Source organism: Sciurus carolinensis, chromosome 7, assembly GCF_902686445.1.
Source record: "Sciurus carolinensis chromosome 7, mSciCar1.2, whole genome shotgun sequence".
Lineage (NCBI taxonomy): Eukaryota > Metazoa > Chordata > Mammalia > Rodentia > Sciuridae > Sciurus > Sciurus carolinensis.
Window position 1 is genome coordinate 78387672 of NC_062219.1, and position 12369 is coordinate 78400040.

The 12369-nt window shown below is 33.2% G+C and overlaps 1 protein-coding gene across 9 annotated transcripts in view; it reads right to left on the reverse strand.

Moving 5' to 3' along the window:
* Dop1a (DOP1 leucine zipper like protein A) overlaps positions 1 to 12369 on the reverse strand; it is a 79911-nt gene that overhangs the window by 62081 nt on the left and 5461 nt on the right. For 8 of the 9 annotated variants that reach the window (XM_047559576.1, XM_047559580.1, XM_047559579.1 and 5 more), the window contains exons 3-7: positions 11375 to 11564; positions 10124 to 10222; positions 2017 to 2116; positions 1251 to 1360; positions 39 to 147 (exon numbers count right to left, since the gene is read on the reverse strand). In XM_047559576.1, the coding sequence (XP_047415532.1) occupies positions 39 to 147; positions 1251 to 1360; positions 2017 to 2116; positions 10124 to 10222; positions 11375 to 11564 (608 nt within the window). The remainder of the gene's footprint in view (positions 1 to 38; positions 148 to 1250; positions 1361 to 2016; positions 2117 to 10123; positions 10223 to 11374; positions 11565 to 12369) is intronic. The other variant, XM_047559578.1, reaches the window with a different exon arrangement.

Consider the following 12369-nt stretch of genomic DNA (forward strand, 5'->3'; position numbering starts at 1 on the left):
ACTACCACATGTCATCTTTAGACAGCAGTATATAATACCTAGCTCAGGTTTGTCCAGCAAACTGATTAAAATACGAAAAGGTTTTAGATCTTGCATTAGAGTGCTCTCTTCTCCAAATCCATTCACTTGTAAGATTCCCACCATTGCCTTTAAAACAAAAAAGTACACTGTTATTTAGTAAACAATTTTTTAGGAAAACATATTTTAAAATATAACCACATGCAATGGAGATTTATATATCCTATTCCTTTTCTGATACCTTCTTCCTCTGACAGGAAGAAAAATGCTATTTTCATTTCTCTAGAGAGAAGAAAATTGTGCTTAAATTTTCTCTAGAAAAAAAAATAGAAGAATCAAAGATAATCAAGAAAAGTATATTCATGAGTTGAGTGTCTGCCCTCCAAATGAAAATGTTTGCTTAAGATCATGATCCCTCTGGCTGGGGTTGTGGCTCAATGGCAGAATGCTTGCCTGGCATGTGTGAGGCACTGAGTTTGATTCTCAGCACCACATATAAATAAAGGTTCAAAAAAAATTTTTAAAAAGAAGAAAGATCATGATCCCCAAACCATGCCACAACATGACATTATCCACTATTACACAATTATTTTGCCATTAGTGACTCAAAATTTAGCATATAACCTCATTTAAAAATGCTTCTGATATCATGCATTTTCTCAATTTGAGACATCTTGAATACATATAACTTAAATAAAATTAATATGAAATAAATTTATGAATTATTTTAACTTTACATTGCAAAGGCAATTTTATCACAGATTCCTGTTATAGCCCAAATTTCCCTGGAGCTCCTTAGACAATAATAAAGGTCCTAGTCTACTTTTAGAAAAGTTCCCTTTTCAGAGGCAGAAAGGTGAGACGTTCCAACTATCTTTTAAAAGTCATGGAAACAGGGGCTGGGGAGAGAGCTCAGACGGTAGAATGCTTGCCTTGTAAGCACAAGGCCCTGGGTTCAATCCCCAGCACCCAAAAAAACAAAACAAAACAAAGCAAAACAAAAAAAAAAGTCATGAAAACAAAGTAAGAAGAAAAAAAACCTTTGGCCTTATATGAGAGTCTAGCTTATGATTACCTATTTCATTGTAGCATTTACTCATTATAGTCATTCATAGGAAGTTTTTGAGTCTTGTCTCTGCCCCTTCAACTATGAATTCAATTAAGGAAAGACTTTGTCTTTTTTAGTAACTTTAGTGGTTAATGAGTAAGCAAAGAATAATGAAAGTACTTACCTGGACTAACAATTCTTTTGAAAAGGTAGTGAAATAGTAAGTGGCATGTTCTTCAGGATTACTGTGTCTTGTACTTCTGGGTCCTATGATAGCACCGTTGTTATCAAAACCTCCATGAAAATAAATCACAAAATGAATTAAAATGAAATTCTCAAAACTGTTGCTTACTAAACACCAAAACAGCAAATATCTCAAAAACAGCACTAAGCACTTACCAATTAGTAGCCCATTCAATGTCAGCAAGAGAGATCATTTTAGATAGTTTAATAAAGGAAAACCAATTCTATATATAATATAATAATTTTCTCACAGAATTATCCTATTCCTTCCCCCTCCAAATTTTATCTACAGTGAAATAATTGAAAGACTCAGAACATCCAAGATAAGTAAAATTATGTGCTCTCACACCAGACAATAAGAAGTTGAGAGGACAGGCCAAAAATTCATAAAAAGTGTAGAGATCAAAGTGTATACACTGTTTTATGAACTGATTAGGAGGCTGATACCATAACTGAGATACTGGTACTTACCAGTTCTTCAATGACTTGAAAATTTCTAAAAATTTTGTTATTATATTGATTATGGATTCAAATAGCCTCTTTGTCTAAGAAGCTTCTGAAATTTCTTCATACAGTACACCAAAGATAGAGAACAAGCTTGCAGGTTTTTTTTCCACTTTGGACATATACACAACTTGATAATATTTATGAGTGGCTAATCTCCCTTCACTTTTTCTCAAATATGACCGCAAACATCAAATACCTACCAAGGAGCCATGCATACAGTCTTCTATTCAGGGACATATCCCTCCTTAGTACTACATGAAGGGCTGCTGACAAGATCCTGATCATATCTGGTCGAGTAGCCTGAAAAAGTTGGGAATGTGGCTATTTAATCATATACAAAATTATATCACTGTTTTTAATCCTTATACTCTGAGCATTAGGGTGTATGAGGTATTCTCATATAACATTATTTCATTTGGTCTTTCAAACACAGGAACTATTACTTCCAGTTTACAGACTAGAAAACAAGAAGAAATTTAGGAAACATGACTTAATTTTATAGCTGAAACCATAATGGAATTATTTTAACATTTGGTTTAAAGTTCTGTTCTTATCCAATTAGCAAAATCTAACACAAAATGGGAAATAAAGCAAGATGGGAGACTGACAAGAAAATTACATGCCAATTAGTCTTGCTGACTAACTCCTCATAAAGTCACTATCTTCATCAATTCTAAGCCATTCATGTTTTCTTTTAAAAAATTCTACTTGTGGGTGGGAATGTAGCTCAGTTGGAAGAGTGCTTTCCTTACAAGCACAAGGTCCTGGGTTCAATCCCCAGTACCCCCTCCCCCCCAAAAAAATTCTACTTGTAATATTTCAAACATATAAAAATACAGAAAACAATATAATGAATCTTCTTTGTAACCAATCATCAAGGTTTAACCAATTTTAATATTTTTTCATTTTTCCCAGATCTTAAGGAATTTTTCCCCTCTTTCCCAGAGCCATAAAACATGATTAAAGGACATGTGATTTCAACTAAAAGGGTAAAAAGTTGAAAAAAAATATGGAATTCAGCTAATGAATTTGCTGTTAATTTTATGAATATTACTAGATAATCACTTTAGAATAGAATCTTTGAATCTGAGAATTAGAAGGTAACTTGGAAATTGGGTTATTTAACATTCACTCTATAAATAAAAGATCAGAGCCTCCCAGGGGCCAAGTGCTTAACTAAATTCAAGTGTCTGGTTTAGTGTCACAGCTGTATGCAGAAGTTACTTCTTGTTAATTATAGACCAGAGAACTGTTTCCTATACCATGCTTCCTTAACTGGCAATAACTGAGATGTTACAGAACATGTATCATCAACAGTTGATGTTATTCCTTTGAAAACAAATATCTTTGATTTATCTATGCAATTTTCAAAGTGTCCCTGGGCCCTTGGGAATCTCTAAGACTATTTCAGTAAGTCCACAAAGTATGTATATTCATACATAATCAATAAAGCTATATATACTTAAAATGACATCAGGATGTTATTTGCTTTTTTTTGTTGTTCTTGTGTGGGCATTTGTCCTGATCATACAGTAAGTAGGTAAAACAACTGGCACCCTTAGTATTAAAAAAAGCAACAGTACAGTAGCATTCTCACAACTTGTTATCATTCTATTTTTATTGCCATTTTCTCAGAGTTAAGTCAAAAACAAAAACAGAAAAGTAGACTCACAGTGTAGTTCAATGATGAACTAGCATGTGTGAGGCCCTGAGTTTAATTCCAGCATGCATGCATAGACATGCAAAAGCTAGTTTAATAATTCTTTAACAATGTTGTTAATGAAACACCAAAAATTTGTTTCATTAAATATTGAACCTTGAGTACATCTTTTAATATTCTGTGTAAGGAAACATGAAGACATAAAGCACATAAGTATGATACTTGTCTCAAGGAAAAGCTGTGCATGACTCCTAAGTGTTGTGAACTGAACTACCAACTTTTTCACAGAATACCATTTTTACCTAAAAGAATGACCTAACCCATATATGATAACTACTCAGAAATCGTCACTTGTCAGTCATTTTATCAAAAGTGATCCAGTCACTTCAAGGAAAATAAGTCCTTAACATTGTAAAGGCCATCTATGCTAAGTCCATGGCCAGTATCATTCTAAATGGTGAAAAACTGAAAGCATTCCCCCTAAAAACTGGAACAGGGCAGGGATGCCCTCTTTCACCACTTCTATTCAACATCGTCCTTGAAACTCTAGCCAGAGCAATTAGACAGACCAAAGAAATTAAAGGGATACGAATAGGAAAAGAAGAACTCAAACTATCCCTATTTGCTGATGACATGATTATATATTTAGAGGAACAAGAAAATTCCACCAGAAAACTTTTAGAACTCTTAAGTGAATTCAGTAAAGTAGCGGGATATAAGATCAATGCTTATAAATCTAATGCATTTGTATACATAAGTGATGAATCTTCAGAAAGAGAAGTTAGGAAAACTACCCCATTCACAATAGCCTTGAAGAAATTAAAATATTGGGAATCAATCTCACAAAAGAGGTGAAAGACCTCTACAGTGAGAACTACAGAACACTAAAGAAAGAAATTAAAGAAAACCTTAGAAGATGGAAAGATCTCCCATGTTCTTGGATAGGAAGAATTAATAATGTCAAAATGGCCATACTACCAAAAGTGCTATACAAATTCAATGCAATTCCAATTAAAATCCCAATGATGTACCTTACAGAAATAGAGCAAGCAATCATGAAATTCATCTGGAAGAATAAGAAACCCAGAATAGCTAAAGCAATCCTTAGCAGGAAGAGTGAAGCAGAGGGTATCACAATACCAGAACTTCAACTATACTACAAAGCAATAGTAACAAAAGCAGCATGGTATTGGCACCAAAATAGACAGGTAGATCAATGGTACAGAAAAGAGGACATGGACACAAACCCAAATAAATACAATTTTCTCATACTAGACAAAGGGGCCAAAATATGCAATGGAGAAAAGATAACCTCTTCAACAAATGGTGCTGGGAAAACTGGAAATTCATATGCAGCAGAATGAAACTAAACCCCTATCTCTCACCCTGCACAAAACTCAACTCAAAATGGATCAAGGACCTTGGAATCAGACCAGAGATCCTGCATCTTACAGAAGAAAAAGTAGGTCCAAATCTTCAACATGTCAGTTTAGGATCACTTCCTTAACAGGACTCCCATAGCACAAGAAATAAAAGCAATAATCAATAACTGGGATAAATTCAAACTAAAAAGCTTTCTCTCAGCAAAGGAAACTATCAGCAATGTGAAGAGGGAGCCTACAGAGTGGGAGAAAAATCTTTGCCACTCACACTTCAGATAGAGCACTAATTTCCAGAATATATATAAGAACTCAAAAAACTCTACACCAAGAATACAAATAACCCAATCAACAAATGGGTGAAGGAAATGAACAGACACTTCACAGAAGAAGATCTACAAGCAATCAACAGATAAATGAAAAAATGTTCACCAACTTTAGTAATAAGAGAAATGAAAATCAAAATCACCCTAAGATTCCATCTCACCCCAATTAGAATGGTGATTATCAAGAATACAAGCAACAATAGGTGTTGGAGAGGATGTGGGGAAAAAGGTACACTCATACATTGCTGGTGGGGTTGCAAATTAGTGCAGCCACTCTGGAAAGCAGTGTGGAGATTCCTTAGAAAACTTGGAATGGAACCACCTTATGACCCAGCTATCCCACTCCTTGGCCTATACCCAAAGGACTGAAAATCGGCATACTACAGAGATGCAGCCACATCAATGTTCATAGCTGCTCAATTCACAATAGCCAGATTGTGGAACCAACCTAGATGCCATTCAATTGATGAATGGATAAAGAAACTGTGATATATATATACAATGAAATATTACTCAGTCATAAAGAATGATAAAATTATGGCATTTGCAGGCAAATGGATGAAATTGGAGAATATCATGCTAAGTGAGATAAGCCAATCTCAGAAACCCAAAGGACCAATGATCTCGCTGATAAGTGGATGATGACACATAATGGGGGGTGGGAGGGGGGCAAGAATGGAGGAAGGAGTGACTGTATAGAGGGAAAAGAGGGGTGGGAGGGGTGGGGGAGAAGGAAAAATAACAGAATGAATCAAACACCATTACCCTATGTAAATGTATGATTACACAAATGGTATGCCTCTACTTCATGTACAAACAGAGAAACAAGATATATCCCATTTGTTTACAATAAAAATAAATTGTAAAAAAGGAAAATAAGTTACAAACAATAAAATTTGAGATTACAAGAGAAAAATCAGAATTTTGGAAAACTTGTATTTGTGTTGAAGTTGTACTGTTTTGAAATGAATTGGTTTGAAAGCTTTCCCCTATTGGGCTCAAGTTTCCCCAAACCTAAAAATATCTACTGACAAAATTAGTGTCAACAGTAATAAGTGTAATTGATACTATATAATGAAATGTGCCACATTTGGAATGTCTGCATAATTCAGTAAACCAGGATTTTCTAAATAACCAATCATGATGTTATAAAAGCATATATGAGTAAAAGATCTAATGTAAGTGCAAGACAGACAAGTGAATTTCAATGAAACAGAACATGTTGGAGGTGTGGCAGTACACACCTGTAATCCCAGATGCTTAGGAGGCTGAGGCAGGAGGATTGCAAGTTCAAAGCCAGCCTCAGCAACTTGATGAGACCCTAACAATTTAGCAAGATCCTGTCTCAAAATAAAAAGGGGTGGGGATGTCGCTCAGAGGTTAAGCATCCTGGGTTCAATACCTGGTACCAAAACAAACAAACAACAACAACAACAACAACAAAAAAAAAAACCCAGAATCTGTAAAGTTTTAGACTCCATTTGCGATAATTTTTAAAACTATAGTTTCTCAAATTTTGGCTTAGTATCAAAGAATATGCAGTTTTAATAGGATACTATTGAAGTACTCCTTGGTGTTTTTTTTGGAACCAGGCATTGAATCCTGGAGCACTTAACTGAACAACATCCCTAGACTTTTTAAAAAATATTTGATTTAGAGACAGGGTCTCACTAAGTTGCTGAGGCTGGCTTTGATCCTCCTACCTCAGGCTCCTGAACCACTGGGATCACAGGCATATGCCACTGTGCCTGGCTATTCCTTGCTTTTCTAACTACATATCAATGTGAGAACAGATTTTTCTTCATATACTTCAAATAAGGAATTTGACATATCACAGAAGCAGGTATAAACATTCTGCTTTGTACTATTAAGCCAGATATTAAAAAGACTGGCAATGAATATGAAACAATGCTTCTTGTTAATTTTTTTTATGTGTGGGAACATACTTTCAAAAAAATGTTAGTTACACTAATGTAATTGTTATTGCTATTTTACAATAAATGAGTGAACATTTTTTAATTTGCCTGTTTTAATTTCTATCATATATAAGCATTCTCAATAATTTTTGAGTAAAATGGGGTCCTGCAATCGAAGCATTTGAGAACTGCTGATTTGTCGATTCAACATCAGATATGTGGTTTATGAATATTTTCACAAAATTTTAAAAAGCACAATGTTTCCCAATCTTATTTTGGGAGAAAAACTACTCTTAAAAAGTTAGAAGTAGTAGATGTTTGTCAAAGATACAAAATTTCAGTTAGATGGGAGTAATAAGTTCAAGAAAACTACTATAGGACATGGTAACTATAGTTAATAACAATACATGGTATTTTTGAAAATCGAATAACAATGTATTTTTCGAAATCACTGAGGAGATTTTAAATGGTGTCACTTCAGAAAATGTTAAGTATATGAGCTAATAATCCATGAATTTGCTTGATTTAGACACTTACAATGTATACATATTTCAAAATGTTATATATAATATATACAACTTTGTCATCAAACACATAAGGTATAAGAAGTCTTTTTTTGTGGGGGGTTGTGATTGAGATTGAGCCTAGGATCTGCACATCTACCACTGAGCCAAGAAGTCATTTCTGATTATTACTGACATTACCCATACTTGAAATATATTTTAAAAAATCTATTATAATCTCAAAGGTGTATATACTAGAGAGTCAGGTCAGCTTTCCATTAAACAAGCTCAAGTCTAATCGTCCAGTTGTAATATAATAGCTATCATAGTTTTGGGATAAAGACAGACTGACTCTGTTAAGTTACAATAACAATTAATACTTGCTAACAGTATATTATATGCAAGACATGAAAACAGGTAAAGGAGGAAAACAAGATGACTCACGTAGCCTAATATTTGATACAGTAACAAGGATCAGAATATAAGAACTGGGTCCAGTAATGGGTAAAAGAATATTAGAATTAGGTGTGTACTTTTTAAAAAATCATATTCAACATAGCTTTTTTTTTTACATAAAAATTGTAGAAGGTAAGATTTGAGAAAATCCTGTCTAGTATAAAATAATAAAGTACTTAAGGAAGTACAAGCTGAAAAGGTTCAGGATCACTGATGTAGTGAGATTATAAATTAAGTTCTAACCAATTTAAATCTACCAAGACTTAATTCCTCAGAGCCTGTTGAGGAACCCATCAACTGAGGAATTATTAATATTAACTGTTTAGAACGGAAGAAAATTCAAGAGCAAAGGTCAACAAATTTCTTTGATAAAGAGCCAGATAGTACACGTATGTTTTAAGTTTTGGGATCACATATATTTCTTGGGCATATTCTTTGTTTTCTTTTATAAGATCTTTTTTTCAATTTCAATTTTTATAGGTTCTTTTTAGTTATACATAACAATAGGATTCATTCTGACATAAAAGCATGGAAATTATTCTAATATAGTCCGCAGTACTGCCCCTTTCCCTTCCCGGCAACCTCCATTTTCTTTCCCTCTACTCTACTGATCTTTCTACTATTTACTTAATTTTCTTTTGTTAGTGTCTTGTGGATATATATATATATGCTGGTGATATTCACTGTGATATATTCATAAGTACATAGGAAAGTTAGGTCAGATTCATTCCACTGTCTTTTCCTATCTCATCCCTCCTTCCTTCCTTTATTCTCCTTTGTTTACTCCACTGATCTTTCTTTTTTGGAAATCCCCTTCCTGCTTATTTACAAGCTTTTTTAAAAAAGTAAAAAAATCATTCTTACTCAATGAATTATTTATCCACACCTATACTACAGCATGCGCAAGTTTAGACTATACTGAAGTTTTCTAGTAGGGGTTTCTGTGAAAAGTTCAAGGACAGAATAAAGGCTCCTGGTTAAGGGGTGAGTTTCAAAATAGAAACTGGAGGTGGTTTATGTCCTAATTAGTGACAATATAGACAATGAAGTATAAGTCTTCAATTACTACTTTACTTAATTTGAATAAATAATGAAGTAACAAAAATAAGCAGAGCAGTAAAGAAAAAAATTGAGTAAAATAATACAGAAAAATTAGCCAATGATCATTATGAAAATCAAAATAGTCTTTTCTACTAATGCCTTTTTAGAAATAACCTCACTTTTTCAAGGTAGAAATTCTCTCTTATTACTTGTTTTAAGCATATAGTCCCCCTATTCTGAATGCTTACATTCTGTGCTCTAAATCACTCTTCATTAAAGGTAAGAATTTAAAAGATAATTAGATGATTTCTTTAAAAATGAAGAGATTAAATTAAACTACAGTAATGAAACACTTTGTTGATGATTTGTCAAGTCAGTTACTCTGATTTGGTAAAAGTATCAGCAAATGTCACAGTGACTAAATATCTGTGACTCAAATTATACCCAACTCTGCTATGGTTCTGGCATGAATCCCAAAATCGCCAGAGCATGATATCAGACAGATTGATACTGGCTAAATAGAAAGCCTGGGTCTCAGAGTATTGACTTTGAGTTAGCAAGGAGCACCTTTTGCTTTTTACAGAAATTTGAAATAATCTAATTCAATTACTATATTGCTATCACATCAGAAAAGCCTTTTTTCTTCAAAATTTGCACAATTTTTCCACTCCTAAGAAAGGAACTTGTAACAAGTACAGTGGCGCATGCCTATAATTCCAGAGGCTCAGGATGCTGAGATAGGAGGATCCAAGTTCAAAGCCAATCTCAGCAACTTAAGAGAGACCCTAAGCAACTTGTCTCAAAATAAAAAACGGGTTTGGAATGTGGATCAGTGGTTAGTAATCCTTGGGTTTAATCCCTGGTATGTATGTATGTATAAACAAACAAACAAAGGAACTTGTTTTCTATGCACTTGTTGATTTATAAAACAAAATAATCCACCATAATACCTTTAAAAAATAACCACTCATCATGAATCTCATTTTCCAAGAATGCCTTGTATTAATATCAGCAATAATGTTTTACCTGACTCATGTGGAATGGAAAACAGAAGAGTATGAGGTCCAGTGTGCTCCTCTGTACAAGTACACTTGAGTCCTGTACCGAAGTACTTACTGCTTCTACCTGAAATAAGAGAACTTTTAATACCTATTGTCTGTTATGCTGGGAAATTTGCCATAAAAATGTAATGAGTCTTCCTTTTCCCTAATAAATAAAAGTACACTTCTAAAGATCAAGAGATTACAAACAAATGTTTACAGTATTAGTATTATATAACCTGTGGGGTTTTCTAGTGACTTCACCAAGTCATCCCCAACATGTCTATGCAAATATTTGTATGCAAATGTTTATTGTAGTTTTATTAACATTTGCCCCAAATGGGCTCCAAGTTAAATGTCCACTAACTGATAAGTGAATAATCAAATTGTGGTACCATCTTACAACAGAATAATATGTAGCAATCAGTGATACATAGAGAAACATGGATGAATTTAAATGTTAAGAAAAGTGGAAAACAATACTTAAAGGCTACATATAGCTACGTGTAGCATGATTACATTTATATAACACTTTGGAAAAAGCAAAACTATAGAAACAGAAAATAGAACAATGTTTGCAAGGGCCTGGAAGTATAAAAGAAGGGGACCAACTAAAAAGGGCAACCTTTTGGGATGAGGTAGTTTTCTGTATCTTCATTGTAGTAGAAGTTACATTATCATAAGTGTTTGTCAAAATTCATACAGCTGTTCATACAGAAGGGTTAAATTCAGTGAAAGTGAACATAAATTATACTTTAATCTTGAAATTAAGAAATGTAAATAAGCAATCAACGTGATTCTTTTCTACTTTCACTATCTCCTTTAGTATTACATCTGTCACACAAATCCCATGCAGAATCTGCCTATATCATTTTATCTAAAATTCATTTTTTTATTAAGGAAACTGTGATTGAAGAAAAATTTCACCTTGGAATACAATAAATGTAGCTATGTTAACAGTTGTTTGATCGGTTAGTAAGATAGTAATAATAAAAACCATTAATTTGCTGAATAACAGATGATAGAGATAACAAATAGCCATTATTGTTCATGAAAATATTAAACTTCTTAAAATCAATAATTATTGATAATTTTGCTCTTTAGTTTTCCTTGGTGAAAAAAATATAAGCTCCGTGAAAATAGGAACTTTATTCATTGCATAATCCTCAACCACCCACACTGAATAGTGGCTCTAAAAAAATACTTGTGAAATAGGCAACCATAATTTTAGACCTACCATGAGCTCAATATCACTACCAATTATATAAAGTTGATCTTCCATAGAAAGTTTTCTGTTCAAATGGGCAAGTACATATGTAATTCCAGGTAAACGAACAGCAGGACTGGTGAGAAGGCTACCCCAAAGAGCACTGTAGAATGCTGACTGGTCTACTGCAGCAGCAACCTTTTCCAACAATGTGTTTGTTCTGAAGAAACAAAATAAAGTGGTGTAAGAAAGGAAATATTCAGTGTCACATTAAAAGAAGCCAACTATTATGATCTTCCAAAAATGTATAAAAGCATCTATGCTGTAGTCATATTCTCCACTCTGGAAACGTATGTAGACAGGGAGAATATTTCAGAGTTAGAGGACTAGATTTAAGCCATGGCTCCACTATGTACTAGCTGTGTACTTTGGGGGAACCATTTAATCTTTCTTCATTTCAGTCTTCTCATCTGTAAAATGAGAACAATGAAAACACTACCACAAGGTCTATTTAATATCATTTAGTTGTTAAATTACTCTAAAAAAATACCATATACACATTTAAGTTAACAGTAAACCTACGTTTGAACAGCTTTTATTGTCCTACATCTTAAAAGACATTTTATTTTTAAATCTTTTTAAAAAAAATCACATACTATATGGTTCACAATAACTTTAATGAATTAGACCTATAATGAAATCAATGATGTTTTAGTGCTTTAAGAACTACATAAAGATTACTTTGTTTTTAACATAAGATAAATCATGTAATACATGTCTATTATATTATAGTATTGTCAAAATCAAGAGAATTTGATGAGTTTTACTTGTTATATGATTTAATAATAACATTGTAATATCTTCTGGTCCCAGTTTATCTAAGCATTAAAATAGTAATGCATCTATAAGTCCCTTTTTTCTTTCTTTCTTTTTTTTATTTCAGGTACTGGGGATTAAAGTCAGGGATGCTATACCACTGAGTTATCCCCAGCCCTTTTTATATTTTATTTTGAGAAAGGGTCTCA